The sequence below is a fragment of the Rhipicephalus microplus genome, chromosome 4 (assembly GCF_043290135.1).
Source record: "Rhipicephalus microplus isolate Deutch F79 chromosome 4, USDA_Rmic, whole genome shotgun sequence".
Lineage (NCBI taxonomy): Eukaryota > Metazoa > Arthropoda > Arachnida > Ixodida > Ixodidae > Rhipicephalus > Rhipicephalus microplus.
In genome coordinates this window covers 152,325,349-152,349,901 of record NC_134703.1, presented here as the reverse complement: position 1 = coordinate 152,349,901, position 24,553 = coordinate 152,325,349, and the positions used below count along the sequence as shown (strand labels likewise).

General features: G+C 46.0%; 1 protein-coding gene across 1 annotated transcript in view; it reads right to left on the bottom strand.

Moving 5' to 3' along the window:
• LOC119172912 (adenylate cyclase type 10) overlaps nt 1-24,553 on the bottom strand; it is a 96,414-nt gene that overhangs the window by 19,440 nt on the left and 52,421 nt on the right. Inside the window, exons 21-24 of the mRNA XM_075893195.1 lie at nt 7,586-7,705; nt 6,180-6,351; nt 5,473-5,586; nt 1,421-1,551 (exon numbers count right to left, since the gene is read on the bottom strand). Coding sequence (XP_075749310.1) covers nt 1,421-1,551; nt 5,473-5,586; nt 6,180-6,351; nt 7,586-7,705 — 537 coding nt within the window. The remainder of the gene's footprint in view (nt 1-1,420; nt 1,552-5,472; nt 5,587-6,179; nt 6,352-7,585; nt 7,706-24,553) is intronic.

Below are 24,553 nucleotides of genomic sequence, written 5' to 3'. Positions count from 1 at the left end.
GTGCTGCGCACGCATAAGAGCAGAACTGCTGTGCGAGTAGGGGGGCCACTTTACGGCGCAACCCAGTCAAATAAGGGCACCCAGTTGCGTCGTTGGAAAACATCCCCCGAAGTGCACGATTGCCCCTACCCCAAGGTGCCCCAACATCGGATGGCATGAAGTTGTTGACCTTTGTGAACACTACGCCGCACCAGACTAACACGGTCCATCTGCCATTCCAGATGGTAATACTATGAGATGATAATACCATAAGAAACCATGGTCCCTTTATGGGGGCCATGGTTTCAGCGTAGCGTAAGAAAATAAACCAGCCTGCCCCTGGCCTCCACGACAGTACACTCACACGTTAAAACAAAAGGCACCTCGTGAATGCACGTGCTTTTCTGATTACATTATATGACAATAACTTTAATCCCGTTCACTATGTGTACCTAATTTGAGACGACATCAAATAAAATGTTGCTACCGTGGCAGGAGTGATTCATATAAAGAGTTGTTCACACCGATGGTGGGGCGGCCAAAGCGGCAAGGCGGCAACGTGGAAAACAGGCCAAAGTTCTTTTCTAGGCAGCGAAAGTGGGAAAAAAGCCAGGCGGCAAGGCCGATCGCTCCCCGACCAATTTTTCGCCGCCCGCCGAAGCTCACCACTTTGCCGCAACCAATCAGAACGCCACGCGGTGGAGGCGCGGTGGTGTACCTTTGGGAGAAGCATTGCCAAGCGACAACGACACATAAGCATAAGCGCGAGATGTCCGCCTTTTCTGCCGCACGGCCAGCCGAAGGAGGCATGCGGTCTAACCCGGTTCACGCATTCGCCGCATTGAAAAGCCGGCTAAGCCGCTTTGCCGCACCGCGTTCGGTGTGAATGAGGGTACACGAAAGAGGTAATAGTGAATCACTTTTAAAGATTTGCTCCGGCAAGGTGTCCATTGTTGTTAGTATGGTCAAGACCTTAACTCAGTGAAATAAAGGAAAAACGAAGTGAAATAAAATAACACCTACAAAGCTAAAATGAACAAATGTATAAAAATGTATTGGCTACCGAAAGGGGCCTCAAATGTCGCATATTAGATATATACACCTCTCAGATTATGAAGTTAAGTGGCTGCGCTTTCATAAAGTTGCCATTTCTATATAAGTGCCTTCTAAGGCGCTGCTATAACCGCATATCAGTCATTAGGACTAATTGGTCAGGATGTCGAGATCAGTTCGAACTACGAATCCCAAACTGCTGCGTCGGCATACGCTGTGTCACTGTCGAGAGAATCAGCCTGCTAGGGCTCTTTCGAGACTTACAACAAAACCTCGGTGAATGAAACATCAAATTGTCTCAATGACTTATACAGTACCGAAGCAGCACACAGGCTGATCTAACGCACACGTTCTGTCATCGTTACGCCGGCAAAGGCGCTCCACGTACCACTGGACCACGCGCAGAGCGTAGTTCGAGGCGTTCTTGCGGTAGTCCTTCGGGATGTTCCGTCCGAGCCACTGGAACGCCAGCTTGATCTCTTGCAGCGACGCGTCAATATTGCCGTAGTAAAGCTGGATCTGGGATGGAAAACGGCTTCCGCGGTCATGGGAAACATCGCGCAAATTCGAAGAACGCGGTGTTAAAAAAGGTGGAAAGGGAATTTAGTGCGTTCAGAGGGACATACCACATCAGAGCGACATTTATTGCATGCGAAAGTAAGAAACCACAAAAAAGGTCAGAAACTTGATGCTGAGCAACGAAAATGAATGCCCCTCAAAACATACATACACCTTTTTTTTCATTAATTAAAGGGACCAAAAAAAAACAATGAGTTGTTTTAGATTGATATATTGTACTATGAGAACTCTAATGTCGTAAGTTTCACTGCCGTAAGTTCAGTATCAGAGGAGAAAATCAAGGTTTCATTTTTTTTTATTTTCAGAGTGTCATTTTTCAATTTCGCGCCGCGATTTGCGGGCGTGACACAAGAAATTCCACAATGTATTTTTTGTACTTTCGCGACATTGGCTCGGCGGAATTTTCTGAAACCTCGTATGCTAAATATTGCACCCAAAGATTACAATGTACATCAATTTTATCAATTAGAAGGTACGTAGCACCCAGTAGACACCTTAAAACTTCTATGACGTCACAGTGTTTGGTGCGGGAATGTCAGGTGGGCGTCTCCACCCACAGTTTCTTTTCGCTGGATTTCTAGCTTCTGAGGTGTCGTGACGCAGAAAGGGTGCTGTTTTTGGGATGGTAAAATGGTACTTTACTAATACATGAAAAAGTGTTTTGCGCTTTAGTCTCCATTTATATAGCATGCTTAATTTACTTGTGAGGGAAACAACAGGAAGTCCTGCTACAGCCTGTTCATATGGAATTCCGCCATTTCTTACGACCTTCGTTTGCAGCTGCGTTCACCTGTTCAAAAATACGGTTGTCTTGGTAAAGTTCAAAATAAATTAAATATGAATGCGATTACAGTCGCTTCCTTGTGAAATGCTGAATGAATTAAATAAATATAAATTCTATTACAGGCATTTTTCACTTCTTTGGGAGATAGTCAAAATATTTCTTTCACATCAATAGCGACCGCAACAACACGAATGCACAGTGCTTCTTCTTTTTCCACTTTCTCAATGAGCCATCCGAAATTGAAAGACTATTTTCAGGTCACGTTTCGAGGTGGACATCAGTGACGTAGCCAGGGGAATAAGATTAAATGTTCAACCTTCCCTCACCATAGTGTTCAATATTTTGATGCACATGTTGCACGCACTCGTACAAATCAAGCATAAAATACACGTGGCATGATGTTTAAACAGCCCCCCCCCCCCCCCCCTCCTGGCTACGCTGTTTCGCATACGCTTTGGTGATACCCTCACGGAGTGACGCTTTAGGAATTTTAATATTTCATAGCAGCAGCAGTAAGCGTCAGCCTGTGAAATGTAACAATGAAAAAAAAAAGGGAGGGACAAACGTTTGAGTGTAGAGGGGTTGCGTGGGGGGAGGGAGGAGACCCAGAGGGCCTAGGAGGCCCGAAATTTCTCGAAATGAAGTTTTTTCGACTCCACTAAGTCGAGTCAGAGCCACAGATGGGCAGTCTTAGTAATAATTATTAAGCTATTCTTTTCCCTATAAGCTCACTCTCATAAAGATGTAGATCGGTCACTGACCAAGTCAAGGTGAAAAAACGCACGTTACCCATGTGGATTCCTTATAGTGTGAACAAGGAATCCAGATGGGTCCCGTATACGACTCTTACCGTAAGCAGGTAAGAGTCGTATGTAGCTTTTCATTGCGATAACGAATAAATGGACACTTTCGACTGGATTTCGCCGCTGGCGTCAGTGTCGACGCTGGCGTCAGGCACCGTATATGTATGCGTATCTATATATAAGAAAATGCAAGAAAGAAGAAAAAATCCAGAAATAAGACTACGGCGCGCGTAATCGAAGGTAGGATCTCCGCGTCGTGAAAACGAGGCGTTAACTACCGAGCCACCGAGAAGTACCTCCTGCAACGTTCAAACGGCAAGTATTCATATCTACCACTTACCACTGTTGGCGGGAATCTAAAGGGGGGGAATTATCGTGTTTTCAGCATTATGAGCAAGATGGCGCCGTGAGCGCGCTGCGGCTCTCATCTCTCACTCGTAATTTGGCCCACGTAGAAAATAAAAGGGTGTATGCTCGATCGCGCACCCCTATCTTGCAGTGTGTGAGTGATTTTGAATGAAAAGAAGAGAAAAGTGAGCCCCGTAAGTGTCTCTCGGGGGAGAACACCTGAAGAGTAGCTCACAAGGGGGGGGGGGGGGGGTTAAAGGAGGGACTAAAGGTAAAGATAGGGAAAGGAAGGAGAGAGCGAGGCGCAGGGACAGTGAACGACAGAAAACGACGGAAGTAAGGAAGAGATAAGAAAAATGGGCACGGTCACAGGAGTCCGAGGACGGGGCACCACTCGGCGAGAGGTATTGTCGGCGTCAGGAGATGGCGTAGGGCGAGCCCGGTCAGCCGGAGTTGCGCTGTTGTCGGAGATCGCGGAGGCACAACCAGTCGGCACGAAATCCAGGGAGCGAGTCCTTGCAGTGGGGTAAATCGTACGTCTTGGCTAGTGTTTGGGTTTCATCGGAACGATTATGTTGAAGTTACCGGGCGCACAAAGGCCACTGCAATCATTGCACAGCCTCCGTTTGCGAAAAGGGCGCGCTTTTCAGTTTCAATGCGAGTCGCTCAGATACAGAAGAGGGCAGGGGAAGAATTTGTCTCTCAAAGTGTACAGTGGGTGAGGAGCAAGTGTTTCAGCACACCTCCTCGCATCATGATTTGGGCGCTAGTAATGAACCAATTAAAAAGTATTGTGGTGAAAAACCTTTCGATGGGGACACAACGTCGTGCAGTGTCGTGCTAAAATTTCTCATGTGGCCTCTTGAAGCGTCCTTCATGAAATAAATTACAAATGAAACAAAAACCATGTACACATCTGATTTTTAAACCTACACTCTACTCTCCCCTTATAAACTCCATGGGTTTCGCATTCGTTCTCCATCGTCTTGCAGCTGCACAAAAGTACTTTCTGTTCCCTATGTCCGCGTGAAGACGCCGGGGACACCATGCCGAGCAGACGACGCAATGTGGGTGATTACATGTGTAGAGGCTAATATGAGATGAAGTATAGGTTGCACCACGTAGAGTTCTGAATGCTCAATTTTGCCCAGGAACATGAATACCGACTTTCAACTGTACTCGAATTCTAAATTTGAGATTAAATATGGTTCATATAGACACTGATTTCACCAACAGGCAGTTAAAGGGAATGAATAAAAATTCAGGCACCTACGTCAAAAATACACAGATATAGGCACCATAAAAGCACTTCTTGACCTATATTTCATGCTCATTGATCAAAATGCCGCAATAAGAACGCAAAAATCAAATAGGCATTCGCCTATATTCCAGTCTCTAGTCATAACTGGTATGTTGCGTGGAGCAGTGAATTTCGTTTTGCTTTCCTTATTACTCCTTTGTGGTATCGGATCTAACGTGAAGTCTGCAAATACGAGGTCTCGGCACGTTCCCCTCGTGGTTACTGGTTGTTTCCAGTGATACAAAATGCATCGTAGAGCATCTCAAAACGTTGTCTACTGCACAAGCCAGCTCTTGTCCACGATCATGATAATCATCAACGTCATCGTCACTGCGTTCAGTGGGTACTTTCCACGTTATGTTCCTTAATGGCAGAAAAAATCAGCATCATCCTCATCGTCAGCGGTGGCCACAGCCAACAACGCCAACGGACAAGCCTCGAGCTTAAAGATCTTCAACCCTCAAGTAACATACGGCCTGCTTAGTGTGAAAAAGAAACCCGTATGGGTTCCGAAACATTTGTTTTTTCCCTGACTCAGTCAGTGACTGCCTCTACATCATCATCATGATACCTGACCGTACAAACTTTCGTCTAACTTGTGACTACGTAAGTTCACTGTCACTCACGGTCGCCCTCATGCGGCTGATCGCGATGCGCTTAAGCTTGAGGTAGCGCTCATCCACGTTCTCCCAGCTGGAAGTCTTGAAAACAGTCTCGCTGTTCTCGAGATACTCCTCGGCCTGCGCACAATGACATTCACTACAGTCAGGGGGTCAGCCGTGGTCCCAAGTTGGCAGCATCATCTTCAAAATATCGAGTGATTTTTTTTTGCGTTGTAAAAGACTGTAACTGATTTCCTTCTGTAAAATTGTATCAGACGCTGCTTATTTTCGTTTTTCTCTTGTAGTCTGTCCTGTTCGATACGTATCACAGTGGCTTATGATTAAATAAGACGCAATTATTTATCTTTTAGGCCTATAGTGTGGAGTACTCGACATGTATAGTAGCTGTACATTTATTCTGCATATCAAGTTTTTGTGGTTCCTCTTGCAGCGCATATTGATAGCAGCACTAGTACCAAACGAGACAAAAATGCCACGTGCTCGGCTATAATGGTGTTGAAAATGATCAAAGTTCATTTTGCATACCCCTACTCACCTTCAGTCTTTCCGTAATCAGACAGCCCTAAGCACACATAACGCCGAACAGGGTATACGACGTACGGAATGATTGAAAAGCCGAAACGCACAATCCTATGCGCAGCCTCACCGTACTGAGTGTAAAGAATCTAGCGCTAACTGAAGTACGTGGTGTACAGAATTGAGCAGCGCACCTTCTTGACGTCGTCCACGTCCAGCGAGCACTGGGTGGCCGACAGGTAGGCCTCAAGCGCTCGTCCACGCATGCCGGACATTAGGTAGTGCTGGCCAATCTGCCCGTACGCGTTGGCCTTCATTTTGTGGCACTTGCAAACGCGCAGGTCAGCTTTGTCCGGGGGCGACTGCCTGCATTCGCCATCGGCGAGGAAGGGTCATGCTTTGTCAACTGTAAAATAATCCCCCACCCTATTCGCAATTCGGCAGCTTTAAGTGAGTAGATTTGCCACAGCATCGAGTAGTCATTTTCAATAGTTTTGACGATACTCACAAAGCCAAGTACCCTTCCTTTCAATTAGAATGTGTCTGGAAAATATTCGCAGCATATCTGTACTTCATGCTCAGGAAGAACTGTACGCAGGTGAAAGACTGCCGCTACAAGTACTGCTGAAACGTTACATTGCACGCACGAGATGTAGCCTTCCGCGTTTATTAAGTTTCGTCTTCCGTTTTTCTAGCCGTGTTAGTATGGCCGATAACGCAGTGCGTTGCAGACTGAGCTGGAGGTAGCAGCTATACAGTGTACCAGCTACAGTGTACACTGTATCGCGGCTTCGATTCCTCACCACATAAGCTGCTTTTTGACGTGGGCGCTAACACCCATGCTCTTAGATTTAGGTGCATGATACCCTATGGTAGTCAAACTTATTCTAAAGTGCTTCACTACAAGGTGTCTCAATCATAACAGTTAAATTGGTTTTGAGCTTGCAGGTTGGGTCGATAAAATCTGGCGCTGCTTTATATGACTATTTGAGCGCTCACGAAGCGCTTTGAAATGACCATGCAAACGAGATGTTTCAACGACATAGACGATTTTAAAGAAGTGATAAAGTAGAATGATGTTAACTCACAGGAAGTTTGAAGAAAAGCACGTAGCAAAGCTACACCGCCATGTCAGACATGGCGAAGGACACTCACGGAACTTGTTGAAAGCTCGTTGATGTTCGAAAAACAACACCCACATATATTAAACGCTGCTGTAGCATATCAATCCACATGGTACCCATTTCTAAAAAAACAAAGCTATTTTTGTGTTTCGAAGTAACAAAAATCACGAGTGCGCACACACATTGAAATTATAAGCAGTTTTGTCGAAAGCATAATATGTAAGAGTGAGCTTGTTGGTGGTGGTGTTGGTGACGAAAAGTTTTCACGACTATCCAAGAGCATGAGCCACTTTCTTTATGTGAGAAATCTAGTTCCTATTGTATGTGCGGTCGTCCCTACTAGTAAAAGAGAACTCGCAAAAAGGCCATGCAGAGAGCATGCATGGACCATAATTTAAATTCTTGCGGTACATTGTCAAAAACTTTTTTTCCTCAAATCGTACAGTTCAGTTCGAAGCTCAGGTGAAATGTCTTACATGAGGACCTCGTCGGTGGCCACGGAATAAACATCGACACTGAGGTACTCTTTGCAGAACCGGCACTGCAAGGCGTTCTCCTCGAGGCAGGTCGCAATGTCCTGGTGAATCTCAGCTTTGCTGTGGGAACGAAGTGACGTCATGAGTAAGTACACGACTGGCCATAGGGTCTCGAATTTTTAGAGCGCCCGTGAAATGAATTATTTAAATTATGACATGTCAACATTTCTTTTATTCCACCATGTCCTAATGCACCAAACGCACGAACTCCCATGAAACAATTAATTCGGCCATTCCATAAAATGCAATCTCAACTCGCCTGTTCATTTGATGTCGTCTAAGAAGAATTCTCTTACGTAATCAACCGTCAAATCAAATCTCAGCGCGAGCCCTGGATGGCAATAGGGCATCCGTCAATAAGAGGCCAGTAATGACATGATCCTACTATATTTATAACATCCAACTAATGGTTGACTGAATGTAGAAGCTGCTTTTAACTCGATAACGTTAAAGAGCTTGTTTCGCAGAAATTCCGGCGTCGGTCTCGGTCTCGGTGTCGACTTCGTTGGCTGTGAGTGAAAAATTATCATCTAGTCCAAGACCGAAAAATTGTGACAAAATTCTGATAATATAAATAAACATTTTTGGGTATAGAGGACGGTCGAACCTACAGGCCATTTGTGGGTCAACCAGGTCTTCTACGTCACAGCCACGCGTCTGCTTGGAAGTACAGCGAAAATAACTTCATCTGCTTGCAAATGAAGTCAAGGTGTATTTATAACACATGCATCTCGTATACCGGCTTCACAATACACGTGTAATATCGCAGTAATATAGCGTGGTACGAGCGTACACTGCCATTGGGTGTCGAGAGCATGTGAATATCCTTAAGACTTCGTGGTTTCAAGCCGGCCAACCACTACAAAAGATCCACGCGTTAGTGCGTCTATTCCCTCAAAGTGCCTCTGATTGACGCCAATTTTAAAGGTGACCCAGTAGTTTCTTTATATATCTAACAACCCTTCTGTGGCGTGCCGTTGTGGCCGTTGGATATAGTAGGTTCTGAGGTGGTCTAAGAAGGACGTCCACACTATTTCAAGACCAGGAAAGGACTGCCAGACCCTTCCTTTTTATTTCACGTTCCTCGGGAGCCCCCAAAGTTCTGCACCGATTTACTTCGTTTTCCTAGCGCAAAGGCGCGAGACACGCACCGAGCGTCGTCTGCTATCGCTCGTCCCATGCCTGGTTTTGGAAACTACTCGTCCCGAATTCATACACAAAACACTAAGACAGACGTAACTAAGCTAACTTAAACAGTCCTATCTGTAACTATTTACAAAAGTCAACAAAACATTGTGTATCCACTTTCAGGCACACAAAACTATATACAAGGACCAACAACTATTTACACTGAACGGCACCCATGTACACCTTAGTCCGAAGCATTGGGTTGCTCCGTGTGAGCAATGCGGCTCAGATATTGTCTTAACTTTTCAACATGCACTATGTCACTTCCCATGTTGTCCGCGAGTTCGATCTCGTAGTTAACGGGAGATGGTTTTTTCACTATCTTGCGAGGTCCGGTGTACCATGCAGTTGTTTTCACACCGGACGTTGGAGCCTTGAGGAGCACCTGTTGTCCTCTTTCAAACACAACGTCCTTGTGGCGCTTGTCAAAGTGCCGCTTCTGTTTTTCTTGAGCCAGTCATATGTGCGTGGCCGCGAGCTCCCTGGCTTTTTGTGGTCGTTCACGCACTACCGTGAAATAGTTCGATTATTCTTTGAGCTCTTCAAGCTCTCAGTGGCTGTATATATCTAATGGTAGCACCGGATCCCTACCGTAGACCAGGAAGAAGGGAGTTTGGTGAACCGTGTCTTGGTACCCGGTGTTGTAACAGAATACAATATAAGGGAGGACATCGGCCCATATTTCTCCTCCGGTGGTAGTCATTGCAATCGTCTGTTTCATTGTCATATTGGCTCTTTCGCACAAGCCGTTTGCTGCGGGGTGATATGCGGTAGCGGCAGCATGTCTGATGCCCCGATGTTTGAGGTATGCTTTAGTAGAGCGCGCCATAATTTGAGTACCGCGGTCTGTGGTAATTGTGGCTGGGCATCCGTGCTTTAAGATGATCCATCGTTCGACGAACTTTTGGACGGTTGCGGCCTCTATGTTCCGGAGTGGTTTTGCCTCCACGAACTTAATCAATGACTACAATTATGTACTTGTAACCTCTTGAAGTTTTTAATAGCCCTATTATTTATTTATATATATATTTATTTATTTATTTATTTATTTATTTATTTATTTATTTATTTATTTATTTATTTATTTATTTATAATACCCTCAGGGCCAAATGGCATTACAGAGGGGAGTGGATTACATTGAATAACACATGGTACATGGTGGGGAGGGAAAAACACAGCGTTAGTACGAATATAAGCAAAAGTCAGCGTACAAACAAAAAATACATTAAATAGGTCCTGCGTATACAATGTTAGCTACGGTATCACGAAAAAGATGGTTGTCATTAATAGCAACAATTTCAGGGGAAGGGGGTTCCACTCGCGAGAAGAACGAGGCAGGAACGACTGCGCAGCTGTGTTAGTACGATAGGTGATAATTCCAACCTTGTGACGGTGATCGACATGGTTGGAAAAATACTGGGGTTGCAAAATAAGTTCGTCGCGCAAGATGGGGGTGGTGATACAATTTATGAAAAGTTGATAGGCGGGAAACTTTTCTTCGAAGTGACAGGGTAGGCAGGGACAGATTATTTTTCATTGCAGATATACTGGCAGTGCGATTGTAGTTCGATAATATGAAGCGTGTGGAATTATTCTGAACTAGCTCAAGCGATGTAATTAAATTAATGTGGCTGGGATCCTAAATCGAAGAAGCATATTCTAGTTTAGGTCGTATTAATGTTTTGTACAGGGCTAATTTCAATGAAGATGGAGCTTTGGAAAAGTTACGGCGTAGGTACCCAAGCGTACGGTTAGATTTGTTGATTATTTGTTCGACAAGCATTGCCCAAGAGAGATTGGATGTTATGTGGACGCCTAAGTACTTGTACGAGTTAGTAGATTCAAGAGGTATGTCGTTTAAGTAGTAAGTAAATTGACTGCAAATAACGTTGTCTATCCCAACTGCTTGAAACGGGCTGTGGACTTCTATTGACTGTAATAAACCGTAAGGCACCGATGCCGTCATCTTGATCCTCTGACAAAGGTCACAGTGACGCTCGTACCGTCTGACATCTGCATAGAGCTTCGGCCAGTAATACTTAGACCTAAGGGCATCGAATGTTCGCCTGATGCCCATGTGGCCACCGTATCGTCCTTCATGCATTTCACGGAGTGCCTCAGCTTGTCGTTGTGCAGGAAGGCAGAGGAGAAATCGACTGCTGACTGGGCCTTGGCCTCTTTTGTACAACACGTCATTATGCGTGATAAACTTCATTGCACGCGTTTCTGTTGCTTTTTCGTGCCTAGCGCACCCCTAAGCATATCCAGGACTGTAGCGCAAAATGAATCCTGATGCTGCTCACCACCCATGTTGCCACAGAATCGCAGTGATGAATATGATACTGCAAGAATTGGTTCAGCATCATCAACAATGGGCAGATTCCTGGAAAGATAATCTGGTGTGCTCTGCAGAATTCCTGATTTATAGATGACACCAGTCAAATTCCTGCAGAATCAGTGACCAACGAAGAAGGCTTTGGTTTCCTTCCTTGTAGCGCAAGACCCAGCACAGTGCATGGTGGTCACTGAGAACTTGAAATTTTCGCCCAATCAGGTATGGTCGTAGCTCTTCTAATGCCCATTTTACTGCAAGAAGAATAATTAAACACTGCGCCTTTGAGAGATCGACTCAAGTATAGCACTGAACAATATAGTCGCTCTGCATCTTTTTGCAGCAATAGACCTCTCACTCCCGAGACGAGATACATGTATGTGTACTTGGACAACTAATTCTGGTTTTTCGGAGACTAGCTTAAGGACAGGCGGCTGGCATAACGCGCGCTTTTATGTCTCAAATGCCACTAGCTGATCTTCCCAAGAAAAAGTAGCGTTTTTCTTTAGGAGTCATCGAAGAGGTGCTGCGATAACGCTTTAATTCGTGATAAACTTACTGAAGTAGGATGTGAGCCCGATGAATGATTGTAGGTCCTATACATTTTGAGGAGGCCGGAAAGCCTTAACCGCTGCCAGTTTCGATGGGTCGGGAGATACACCATCTTTTGTGACAACGTGCCCACGGTAATTGACGGCAGTAGAAAAAAAGAAACACTTCTGTGGCTTGAAATTCGAGGTTGCTGTTTCGAACCTCGGAAATGTTTTCTGAGGGCGCGAAACTTGTTCTTCAAATGTCCGGCTGAAGACTACGCAGTCATTCATATACACAAGGGCATTGTCGTATTTAATACCGTCAATGATCTTATCTACGGCTCACTGACATGTGAATGGAGCACCTTTAAGGCCAAACGGCATCCGGAGGAATTCGTGAAGACCCAACTGCGTGACGAAGGTAGTCTTCTGCATGTCATCTGGATGCATAGCGATCTGATAAAATCCAGACACCAAACTGCATAACAGAGAAGTACTTGCTTCCGGTAAGTGCCTGAAGCGCATATTAAATTCTTAAAAAAGGGTACACAATGTCCTCAGTGACGGTGTTGAGACATCGATAATCAACGCACATGCGCGTCGTCCCGTCTTTCTTTGCTACAAGGACAAGGGTTGACGCCCAAGAACTTCGAGAAGGTCGCTTTATATTGGCATCAATGAGGTCCTTGATCATATTTTGACGAGATCACGCTGTGCTGGTGACAATCTGCGAGGACGTTGCGATATTGGCTTTGCGTTTCCAGTTGGTATGCAATGTCGCTCAACTGTGCAGGAGCCTACATCTGTAATTGACTGTGCAAAGCAAACCGAATATTGCACCCACAAATCCTTGACGACCTGCAGCTCATTCGAATTTAACGTTGTTCCAATGTTAAAGCTGACGTCTCCTATTGCGATTGAATGGTGCTGTGGATCGACGACCGCATGAGCTGGTGGCGCATCAAGGTCCAAAGGAGAAGCAAGGCATGAAATTTGGAGGATATGTTGGCAGTCCTCTCCAGAAAGATAAATATCCTCAATTCTGCCTGCTTCTTCAATGAGGCCAATTGACATTTGATATGGAAGCAAGACGGCTTGCGAAGAGCAGTTCGTGATCAAAACCTTCGTTGTATTTTCCAATGCAGCTGTTACCATGGGCTCCACTATGACTGAATAGCAGTTGTACAAGAACTTTGTCCCGGTGATGACCATTAAATGATTTTTATCTTCCGACCTTGTGTAGCCTTTGGGGGACCGATACCGCGAAGCTCTCCGAGCCCCAGTCGATGAAGGCTCTTCAAGCCCGCAAGAAGTCATCGCCTAGAAGTATTCCTTCGTGAGGTAACTGGGGAAGAACAACAAAGTCATGCTGCATTGTTTGGTCGTCCACTGTCACCACACCACTGACTTGACCTAAATTTTGTAGCTGATGGCCGCTTGCTCCTACCAAATGTAGGGACGAAGGCCTAATGCTTAATTCAAGTTTGTCAACAATTGGTGCCGTAATCAAGCTTTTTACAGCTCCAGAGTCCAAGACGCCTTTAATCCGTTGATGGCGACAGGAACAGAGAAAGTACCCGCTTCAGAGACACATGACACCTGCTCAATTACTGGCGACAGCTCGTGGGCATTGGCGTCACCAGCTGTTCGTTTCCCGGCTGTTGTGAGCCGGAAGATGCGAAATGTTCTGCCACTTCAAATATTATGCAGTTAGCAGTAAATGACACTGTGTGACCGAACGGCCACTTCTGGAGTAGTTTAGGCACAGTTTACGGACTCTCGGGGCATTTACTTGCGACCTTTCATAAACACACGTTGCGGAATGAGTCGATTGCCACGATGGTGATGGCTTTGCTTTCGTATCCCCTCCTTTTAGCACCTTTCTCTGAGCTACTTCATCGTTTGAGGAACCGCTAGACTCTATGCGTTCCGCGCGTTGACGATGGCGCATAGGCTGCTGAGGCAAACGCTTTGCCATATTACGGCATTCGGCGGACGGCGTTGTGGGCGGTGTTTCGCATTCTTCCACAGCTAAAATTTGAATGCTTCATATAAATGTCATAATCTCCTCACCACTTACTACTTCAAAAAAAAAAAAACCGTGGAATGTCAGACATAAGCATTGAAATAGACAGAATTTCGCACTTTTCGACTGCACGCTGCTGTCTCCGCTTGCGCACTCACAAAGGCACAAAACGAAGGGAAATCAGTTTATCGCACACAATAGCCATACGAGACAACACATACCAGGCAGGCAACTGCGTAACAAACTAGAGTCTACGTCGATTCAGAACAGCTGCCTCTCGTATATCGCCTAATTGAGAGCTTAATTCATCCTGACGTCATTTGAACAAGCGGCTGGTGTCACGAAATGTGCTGCAAAGACTGAATTCATTGGGTCAGAATAATGCACTCGTTCTTAGTGCTTGGATGGGTGGTTTAGGGGCCATTTTAGACCACGTAGTAAATGCATAGCAAGGAAGGAAGGAATAAACGTTTATTGCTCGAAACAGTATAGCGGTGAAGGTTCCACTTCTACACTAAGTGGGGGGGGGGGGGGGGGTCTCCTCATTTCAGGAACCCTCTGGCCTTCGCTGCCTCCTAGGCCCTGGCCAAGTATTGCAGTCTCAAAAACATTTCAGGCACATAATTGCCCATGGCCTAAATCATGCTGCCCATCACAGAAAATGCAGCCATGCGAAAGCTTGGCTGACACAAGCCACTTTCAACTTTGTCGATTACATCTGTAGTACTACACGCTTAAAACTGCTCGAGTAACATCACGCAATAAAAAGAGTGCACTAAATGGCTGAAGTAAACACTTGGGACAGCGTATAGCTATCGTGTTCAACTCTTAAAGGGGAAAAAAGCTTGTGGGTGGCGCAAGTTTCTCATTCTTTCTAATGTCCGTCATGTAGGAAGGTAAATTGACATCAAGAGGACGAAGAAATTTCCGGGTCACCTTGCATTTGTCTAAACTGACTTTGACGCAAAATCCATCTTTTTTTAATCCTCTTCTGCATTTGACCGAGAGTTTGTGCACGTAACGTTGTTTCGCACTGCACCCAAGATCGGAGGCATTGTATACGCTTTCTGCATATCCCCTGGTTATACATTGTCTTGTGTGTTGGCCCTACCTTTAACCAGGCGATGATGTTATGTGATGCCATGACTACATGGCAAATTTAGGCAATCCGTGACATGAAGACGTTATGTGGTGCCTTCAACATAGAATGGTTCTCTTGCATCACTGGTGCTGCCGCAGACGCCACCGACGCCGACGGTCAATTTTCGCCTTTAGATGAGGCATCTTAAGCTTTCGCCACGGAGGAAGGAAAAAGAAAGGAGGCAGCATTACGTCACGCGCTTGAAGTTCACCGCGTTGACCCAACACGGGAGAAGACCATGCGGTCGCTAAAGTGAATGGACAATCTTCACGTCGGTTCCGTCTTCTTCACGTCGGTTCCATCATTATTTTGCAGCGAATATAGCCAGGCGCCGCTCGGATTAAACACCATCGGATCATGCTCGTCCCCGAGAATCCGAAGATACCATATTCTAAGGAGGTCGATCATTTCTCCAAATATTAAGGCGGAGAAACAGCTCGCGCCAAGAGGTGTCAACCATTTTCACCACGGTAGCTCCACGTCGACTGGGGTGGCCTGGCACTGGCCAGGCCTCGGCGTTTGCGCCATAGAGGCCGTAATGATTATTAATGGTCCTATTAAAGCACAATGAAAAACTGACCCAACAGGAAGACGACATAGGCAACGGATAAACATAAGTTCGAAACACGATCTGGTCGAATAGCTTCCAGAACATCTTGGTCGTCAGCACCCCAAACTAAGACCATGCAGAGAAATACCAAAGGATCAAGCACATCGAAGCCAATGACAAGGTGTATGAGGTGGGAGCATAGGAGACGGCCCCGGAACATACTGCCAAAGGTGTAATCAAAGAAGCTCCCTCAAAAGAAACTCTATGACAAATCCCCGCAGCAGTTAATACAGCCAAAAATCTCACGGTGATCACAGCCAAACGTCTTGCAAAGACCACGACAATTATAGCCCTTTTTAACGGCAGCGGAGTCCCGACGCACGTCCTGTACAGCGGAGTGCTCACGCAGTGTTTGCTATACAGGAAACACGTGGACTTCTGCAAACCATGCAACAGACTTAGGCACAGGAGCGACGTGTGTTGGAGGCCAAACGACGAGTGAGGGTTCTGGAACGCCTGATCTGTGTGAGGACTACCAGTGTCAGCCACGATGGCAGCTGTGCAACAAGTATCATCATGCCATGGCCGATAAACTCTGCAAGGCTAAGTTCAAGACACCCTACATGGTAAAGCAGAACCAGTGGTGGCGACAACTGGAACAGACGCACTAGAAGAAGAACTCCTTACCACCAAGCCAACAGAACGCGTGAGTCCCTAGTTCAGACGAGGGCCACATCTGAGTCCTGCACAACGCCCTATGGCCACACCTCTCAGCCTCCGAGACCGAGAACCCGCACTCCATTCCACTCCAGATTCCTGTCCAAATCAAAGGGCAGCCAGTGCCATCAAGGGAACCTGGCATTCATAGTGAGCTGTTCAGACGTGGCTAAAGAGGCATGACCAGATCCTTCGGGGGAGACTGCCCTTAATGTACGTGATATTGCCGAGCTTGAAAAAGAAAATGCTCAGCTTAGAGAGTTAATATCAAAGCTTGCGCGCGAAATTCAGTCTTAAATAAACTGCACAGAGAACTTCCAGTAAAATATTGTCCGCGGGCCAATAGCCCGCGGACCATACCGAAAGGACGAAGACAGTACCCCACCGCCTCTTTAAAGAAAATCGCAGGCACCTTGTGGCAAAACCACAGCACGAACCTTGAACCTTAATCAAACATTGTCTGGAGTACAAAAATAGTTAAGGAACAGGCACAGCTAGGCCAACAGCCTCGCGCTTCAACATCTATGATCATAAATAAGCTAGACAAACTCGAACCTAACGTAACTAATCTCAACCCCTGGACACATCCGGCACTTGCAGCTACCCCGTTTTTGATGAGCACTGAATGCAATTATACTTATCTCAGGGCACCACATCAGCGGCTATAACAACTAATCTCATGAGGCCTGGCTGCTTTCTTCCCCCTCCCTCTTTGATAGCCAAATAAAAATAGGGAAGCCTAGGAGAAGAGACTGATTATTTGGAAGTGGAACTGCAGCAGCAATGAGGGGAAGAGAGCAGTCCTGCAACAACACCTTAGGGTTCGAACCCAACCAGACGTTTTAATTTTGCAGGCAACTGATGGTTTAGCTAAGGTACTGGAATATCAGGCAATTGGCCCTAGAACAGGGAATAATAGAACACGACAGACTCTTGTATAGAAGAGACTCATAGCAATCTGCCATGACACCTTTACCACAGAAATTGAGCACATACTCGTAGAACTTGTCACTACAAGCAAAAGATATCCGAGTACATTTACTGTAATTTTGTACAGCAGATATAGCGGAACCCAACCAACTCGTTATAGGTGGAGACTTTAACGCTCCACACAGTGCTTGGGGATACGGATAAACAAGATCCAAAGGAAAACATTGGCCCCGTATCTGCATGTAATCTGCAAATGTCGTCGAAAGACGATAGTTTTGCATGTGGAGAGAGTGAACAAGACATTTATTTGATGTTCTGCGCAAGAAAATCGGTGAATGGTATTCTGGAGGCGCTGCGCTAGAGTGCCTCGAGCGTGCAGCGGAGGCGAATGAGCGCATCAAGTCACGTCATGAATGAATGGATGGATATGGCTGTACCCTTTAGATCGGCCGGTGGCTAGCGCCACCAAGCCGTCGTACTTAAAGAACCAAAAACTAGATTTATTTTTTTCTTAAAAAGTGAGTTTGAGGATTCGTACTTTGCAGTGAAGGGTTTAATTTTCACTCGTGCCTTGACTTTAGCCACCAATCAGATAACCTCCTTCTAGTTAAGTCTACCCGCTTAAAGTCTATTTTGCCCTACCGGTCCCTAAACCCCAGTGCTTTGAAAAACTCTGCGCCATCATCCTGAACTATAGGGTGAAGCCCTTTACAGAACATTACCAAGTGTTCGGCTGTTTCTTCTTCCTCTCCACACGCACTACATACTGTGTCTACCCCTTCGTATTTGGCCCGATATGTCTTGGTTCGCAGTACTCCCGTCCTGGCCTCAAACAGTAGAGAACTACCCCGAGTATTATCATAGATCCTTTCCTTGGCAGTTTCCTGCCTAAAAGTTTGATAGATCTCTAGTGCGAACTTCTTAATCATGCCAATTCTCCACATATCAGTCTCCGTTTCCTTCACTTTCTTCTTAACCAATAGTTCTTTTTGGTTTGGCCACCTGCTGCTTTCTAAGTATTTACCAGTCAATTTCCTGGTTCGCTTCCTCCATTTCGTATCGACATTTTTCATGTACAAGTAGCTGAAAACCTTCCTAGCCTAACGCTCCTCCCCCATTTCTCTCAATCGCTTCTCAAATTTTATCTTGCTGCTAGCTTCCCTGCGCTCAAATGATGTCCATCCCATATCACCATGTACTCCCTGATTTGGTGGATTCCCGTGAGCTCCTAAAGCAAGCCAACCTATTCCACGTTGCTTAATTTCTAATCTTTCTTGAACTTCTGATCTCATGCACAAGACCGCATTGCCGAACGTCAGCCCAGGAACCACGACCCCTTTCTATATTCCTCTCACAACATCATACCTATTGTTAATTCCACAGTGCCATATTTTTCATCACTGCTGCATTCCTGTTACCTTTAGTCGTCACGTATATTTCGTGTTCCCTCACGTACTCGGTCCTGTTGCTTATCCATACGCCGAAATATTTGTATTTATCTGTTATCTCTAGCGTGACCTCCTGTATTCTAAGCTCATTACCTTCGTTGTCATTGAAGATCATGACTGCTGATTTTTCCTTACTGAATCTAAAATCTAACCTATCTCCCTCATTACCGCAGATGTCCATAAATTTCTGCAAATCTTCCTTGTTGTCGGTCATCAGCACTATATCATCTGCGTACATCAATGCTGGTAGTACCTGTTCAATGATTTTTCCTTGTTTGACGAAAGAAAGGTTGAAAGCCAGTCCACTTTTCTCTAATTTGGCCTCTAATTCTTGTAGGTACATCATGAATAATAAGGGTGACAGGGGACACCCATGCCTAAGGCCCCCTTTTACCTCTGCAGGCTTGGATACCTGTTTTTCCCACTTTATAACTACCTTGTTACCTTTACACGTCACACGTGAGACATAAGCGCCGTCTGGCAGTTGTCTCAGAAAACAAAGCGGGTGGCCCTGAGACGCGTGTGTGCGCACCCATCTCAGAGCTGATAAAGTGTAGAACGCAATGCGACGGGTAGGTGCCACCACCGTTTTGCTTTAGCAAATAGTTGGAAACACTTGCCTCTCCGTGCAAGCGTTGCATGGTCAGCGAAGCGTGGTAAGCGCTACGGTCCTTAATATTACTTATGTATGCCTTTTCTAGTAAGAGCCGCACATGCAGAATATATAGTGCCCCAGACATGCACAATAGTTGCTTTTTAATTGACAATTGCACAAGCATGAACGCTCAACCTTGAGCAACATATGTGGGCGCTGCAGATGGGGTTGGCCATTTCCAGTACCTGATGCCGTTCAGAGTGGACAGACAGACAGACAGACAGACAGACAGACAGACAGACAGACAGACAGACAGACAGACAGACAGACAGACAGACAGACAGACAGACAGACAGACAGACAGACAGACAGACCTAAATTTTTGCGTCGAAGGTCCCCAAGAAAGACTATCGTCTTTAAAACGATATGGTAGGATAATAAAGAAACAAGCTTAACTCTCATAACCGACCCCGACTCCCTTACGCGTATTGCAACTGGGATTGCGAGAGACATCACTTCAGACTTAACGTTACTTCGTAACGCGGGGACCGCCAAATGGAAGAACACATTTGATGATCCGGGGAGTGATCATCGCATTTTAAAAATCACGAAAGAAGGCATGGCTGCCGCAGATGATTACAGACTGATTAGATGAACCGACTGTGATAAGTAAGTCAGAAATGCCAAAAAGCAATAACCTATCAGCAATACTGAAAATTGGCTCAAAGATGTATAAAAAAAACATCAGCGAGGCGACGCGAGCTATCACTTCAAAGCTTCCCATAGAGCAGATTGGTAGCCATCTCGCACACATGTGGGAGGCCAAACAGTTGCTGCAAAAGAGATGGCGGGGGCATAGGTACGACAGACCTAGCTGTCTACCTTGCTGCGACAGACCTAGCTGAAGAAAAAGATTGAAGAGCAATGGGACCTGATTTGTGATAGTTTCTACGTCCAAATGCATGCTGGACAGACAAGGCATATGCTGAAACTCCTGGTAGACCCACACAACACCAAATCACCACACAAGCAAACCTTGCATAAACTGGTGAACTGGTATACCAGCAGTGAGGAGGACTTTATAGCTGAGGCTAGTAACACGTATATTCCCGCCATGCCCATCATAGAGCATGGACCACACACCAGAGGTCCGAACGAGCTACTGGGCGAGGTGTTCACTGTGGCTGAAATCAGGGCAGCGCTACAAAAACTAAACACCAAATCTGCACCGGGACCGGACGGTATCCCCTGCAGAACACTACGGAACCTTGACGACCGAGAAGTAGAAAACATTATGCCACATATTAAAGAGTGCTGGGCCGAGGTCACTATTCCACAAGAATATATAGAGAAGCTAAAGTAATCGTAATCTACAAGCCCGGAAAACCTCCCAATCTATCGAACTTACACATCATATCACTCATGTCCTGTGCTGGAAGGCTGATGGTACACGCTTTTCTAGACACAATCAGCAACTATGTTGAGAATAATGAAACCTACTCCGATTCCATCTTGGGGTTCCGCACACAGCTCTCCAGCAAGACGCCAATGTGCAATATAAGCAGTAGATCCTAGAAAACAAGATCTACTAGAGCGATCTTAGCATTCGACCTAACGAAAACCTCCGACAAAGCATCGCAAACGGCTATGTTACATCAGATTAGCTTAGGAGGTGATGTAAGATAAGATCTGATGCATTAGATCAGCTTAGGCTTGGGATCAAGAGCATATAATCATGAAGAAGACTTCTTAAGAGACAGAACAACATCCGTCGTAATGGTAGAACTGAGATATGAGGAGGGGCACATGGGCAGTGCTCGTACCCAACATGGTTAAGTCATATGACCATTGCTGTTGAATTCCATAATTATATAACTACCGGAACGGCCTTACTCTATATTTGGAATACATCATTCTATATATTCAGATGACATCACCATCTGGGCGTGTGAAGGAAGTGACGGAGAGATAGAGCAGAGGCTCTAGGAGGACGTCAATGCTATCGAGAAGTATCTTGAAGTACTGCCCTCGAGTGCTCGACGGATAAAATCGAGCTTCTCCTCTATCGCCCCACGCTCAAAGGCCCCCCAACGGATACAGCCAGGCCCGTGCTTACCAAAAGACACAAATTCACACCAAAAATGGCAGGACTGTTTTTATAGTGGAAAAAACAAATTCTTTGGACTCAAGATCAAGTCTAAAGGCACAAACGGTGAAACCGTCAAGAGGCAAGGAAGCAGAGTCCCAACGCAATACGCCCAATCAAGAGAGTCACAAACACCGGGGCATCAAGAGGGACTAACGTGATCAGACTAAATTATTATTTCGCCATAAGTCATATTATATACGTAGCGGCATATCTAAATTGGCTTACTGTCGAAAAACTTACAGCATATCCACGGAGTCAATGATGATGAGTAGGGCGAAGCTTCGAAGAATTTTGTGGGAAAACCGTGAATCATCCGTCTGTCTGTCCATCCGTCCGTCAGTCTGCCTGTGTGTCTGTCTGCCCGTCCGTCTGTCTGTCCGTCCGTTCGTCCACTCATCTGTCTGTCTGTATTTCTGTCTGTCATAAGCGTATGTCCATCCGTTCGTGCGCCTGTACATCTATCCTTCCATCTGTCTGTCATCTGTGTGTCTGTCTGTTCGCATGTCCGTCTCCCTGTTCATCCAACCGTCCGTCCTCTAGAGAACACTCAAAGTACCGCCAACTCGCACCTTTTCGTCATATATTCATCATATACAAGTACCCCTATCCAGCGGACATTTCAAGGACTAAAACGAGGGGTGGCTACTACATACAGGAGACACGCGACCAACGCCTTAAGGAACTTCGCCCCTAAAATTCAAGATCACTGCACTCATATGAAAGGCATAAAAGCAAGCTTTAGGCCTTCGATATAGCACCAGCACGGAGAAACTATTTTAACAGGGTTTACACAACACTTTGGAGGAGCTAATATTAGCTCAACAGATTGCCCAGTTGGAGAGACTAGCCAGCACGCGCACAGGATGGACTATCCTCGACAAGTTAACGATATATTACCAACATGGATGTAAAGTGTCGGTTTTAAAGATGATAAGGCAAATATCCAGGTCCCCAATCTGCTCATAAATATGCACTCCGCACATAATCAAGGCAAAAGAAAAAGCAGAGCTAGAGCTATACTCAAGGCCTACAGCAGAGGCAAGAAGGCATTATTTGTAGACGAAGCGGAGTACCCGAATCAACAATCCTACGTAGCGGCAGTAATAAACACCGACCGCAACTAAGTAAGCGCATGCTCACTACGCTCAGAAATCACGGACGAGGTTGCTATAACGCAGGCCACAATTTTTCAAAAATGTAGATATGTCATCAGCGATTAGCAGTCGGCCATCAGCTACTACGCGCGTGTTAGAATACCTCCCGAGGCAACTAACATACTACTACCGAAGTCTAAGCTCATATCATCCGAGAAATTCGAAGTATAATATATGGTTCCCGGTCCGCACCCCATGTGAGTGTCCCGTTTTCTATTTCAACGAGGAAGCTCGCCGCGCTCGCGACGAAGCTTCCCACGAGGAGGAAAGAAGTGGTAGCAAAGTGACAGAATATGCACGTTCGGTGACAGTATACAATTCTACCAAAAGTCGAGGCACAGATTTCTACCACCTAGCTCCAAACTAGATAGAGCTCAGTACGGTGACTGGAGGAGACTTAAAGCAAGAACATTTCCCAACCCGTATTATGCCAGAGACATTGTCCTCGTTTGGGAGCCCTTCTTCCCACGGCAACGGGAGCACAGTTCCGGCGAACTCTTCACCTCCGAGCGCCACTTTCCACGAAAACAGAGTAGCCGCGGCACACCACTCACAGTGACAGCGAGGGTTCCTCGCCGCCTCCAAATGCCACCTTCCACGCAGACGGCGGCAAGCCACGTGCAGTTCAGGGAAAAGCTGCGTCTCCTCTGCCGAGCCCCGGTAAAGCTTGTTTCACATGCCAGCGATTTTGCTCCAAGAGCGGAGCGGCAGCCGCCGTGCGAGGCCAAAGGAATCTTCTACCACGACGACTAGAGGCCCTTGTGAAATTCACCAGAGTTGAAAAAATTCTCTAGCGGCACAAGTAGCAGAGCGACCAGTGACGTCGTTTGACACGTGATAATGGGGGTGGAGTCAAGAAGTTGACGCGCGCGCTGCGAGGAACTGGATCCACAGAATAACTCACTCCGACTGAGTAGCAGACGACATCCGTCCTCTCCCCGGCTCACAAATGTTTCGCACTGCTTTCAACAAGTCGCTGATAGAAGTTGTGAAACGATCTCTTTTTTGGGACGTCAAGATGGAGGATTTCCACAAAAACCATAAGAAGAGCATTCTTTTAGGAAGAAATTGCCGAAGTCGCATACTTCCATAAAATAAACGTCGTGGCTTGAACTGGATATGTTCCCTGGTGAAGTCGAAGTGCAGCTGTTTTCCTTTCGTTGCTCTCGACGATGCTTTCGCCGTAGTGACAATCACGTGCAGTGCCTTTTTCATTTCACTAACATTAATACTACTTTCTTTTTTCTGTTTTTGCGTTTTCATCGAAAGTTATTCCCACGTAGAGGAGCCGCATGGCACGCCGTACTTCTATGTTGCAGCAATTGTTGCTGGTTTAACAACTGATGACATTTGGTGTCACAGTGCATAGATGAAAGGCTTCACCTGAACGAGAAAGCAAGGACGGATTCTACGGTAGTCGACTTGAGAAGCAGCATTCCATGCAGGTTACTGAAAAGGAATTTCGTGATGTGACTCAACAAAGAAGGGGCACGAAGCTTCCTGTCATGATTCGGGGAAATAAACCACTCATCAGGGGCCTTTATTTTTGTTCTCCCCTTCAAAAACACCTCGATTTCTCACTAAAACCCTGGCTGACTTGTCCGCGTCCTCTGCGACGCTTTTCTCGCAATGAGCAATTGCACCGCAGAGCGCTCAAGTTTGTAGGCTGTCGACAGGTCCTGCCACACTGGCCAGCTGCTCTCCGTGACACTCAGTGCAGGAATGGGCAGCTGGCAAGGCAAAAACAGCTGTTCGGTCTCTAGCACAACATACACGGCGTAGATAACGAAGAACAGCTGTTGATTTCAGGCAGCAACACATGCTTAGAAGCATGCATCTAAATTACACGGTTGAATGCTACCAATTGAATGTCACTTTGTGCCAACGGCAAAGATGTGTTGTGTGAAATGATGTGATACTTCGGCTTTCCTGCTCACCACCACAGCATTTATTGACGCGAATGCAAGCTAACGCAAGAATTTCTGCGTAGTCTCTTACCTGCGCCGCGCACAAGTGTATATAGAGCAGCCAAAGAACCGGGACAACGAGCGTATCACGTATATTATGCTACCTGCCGTTGATGAAACTCTTCTTGGAGTGCTTTACTGAATCATTGAAAAATCTAAGAGGCTTACTGCTTAGGG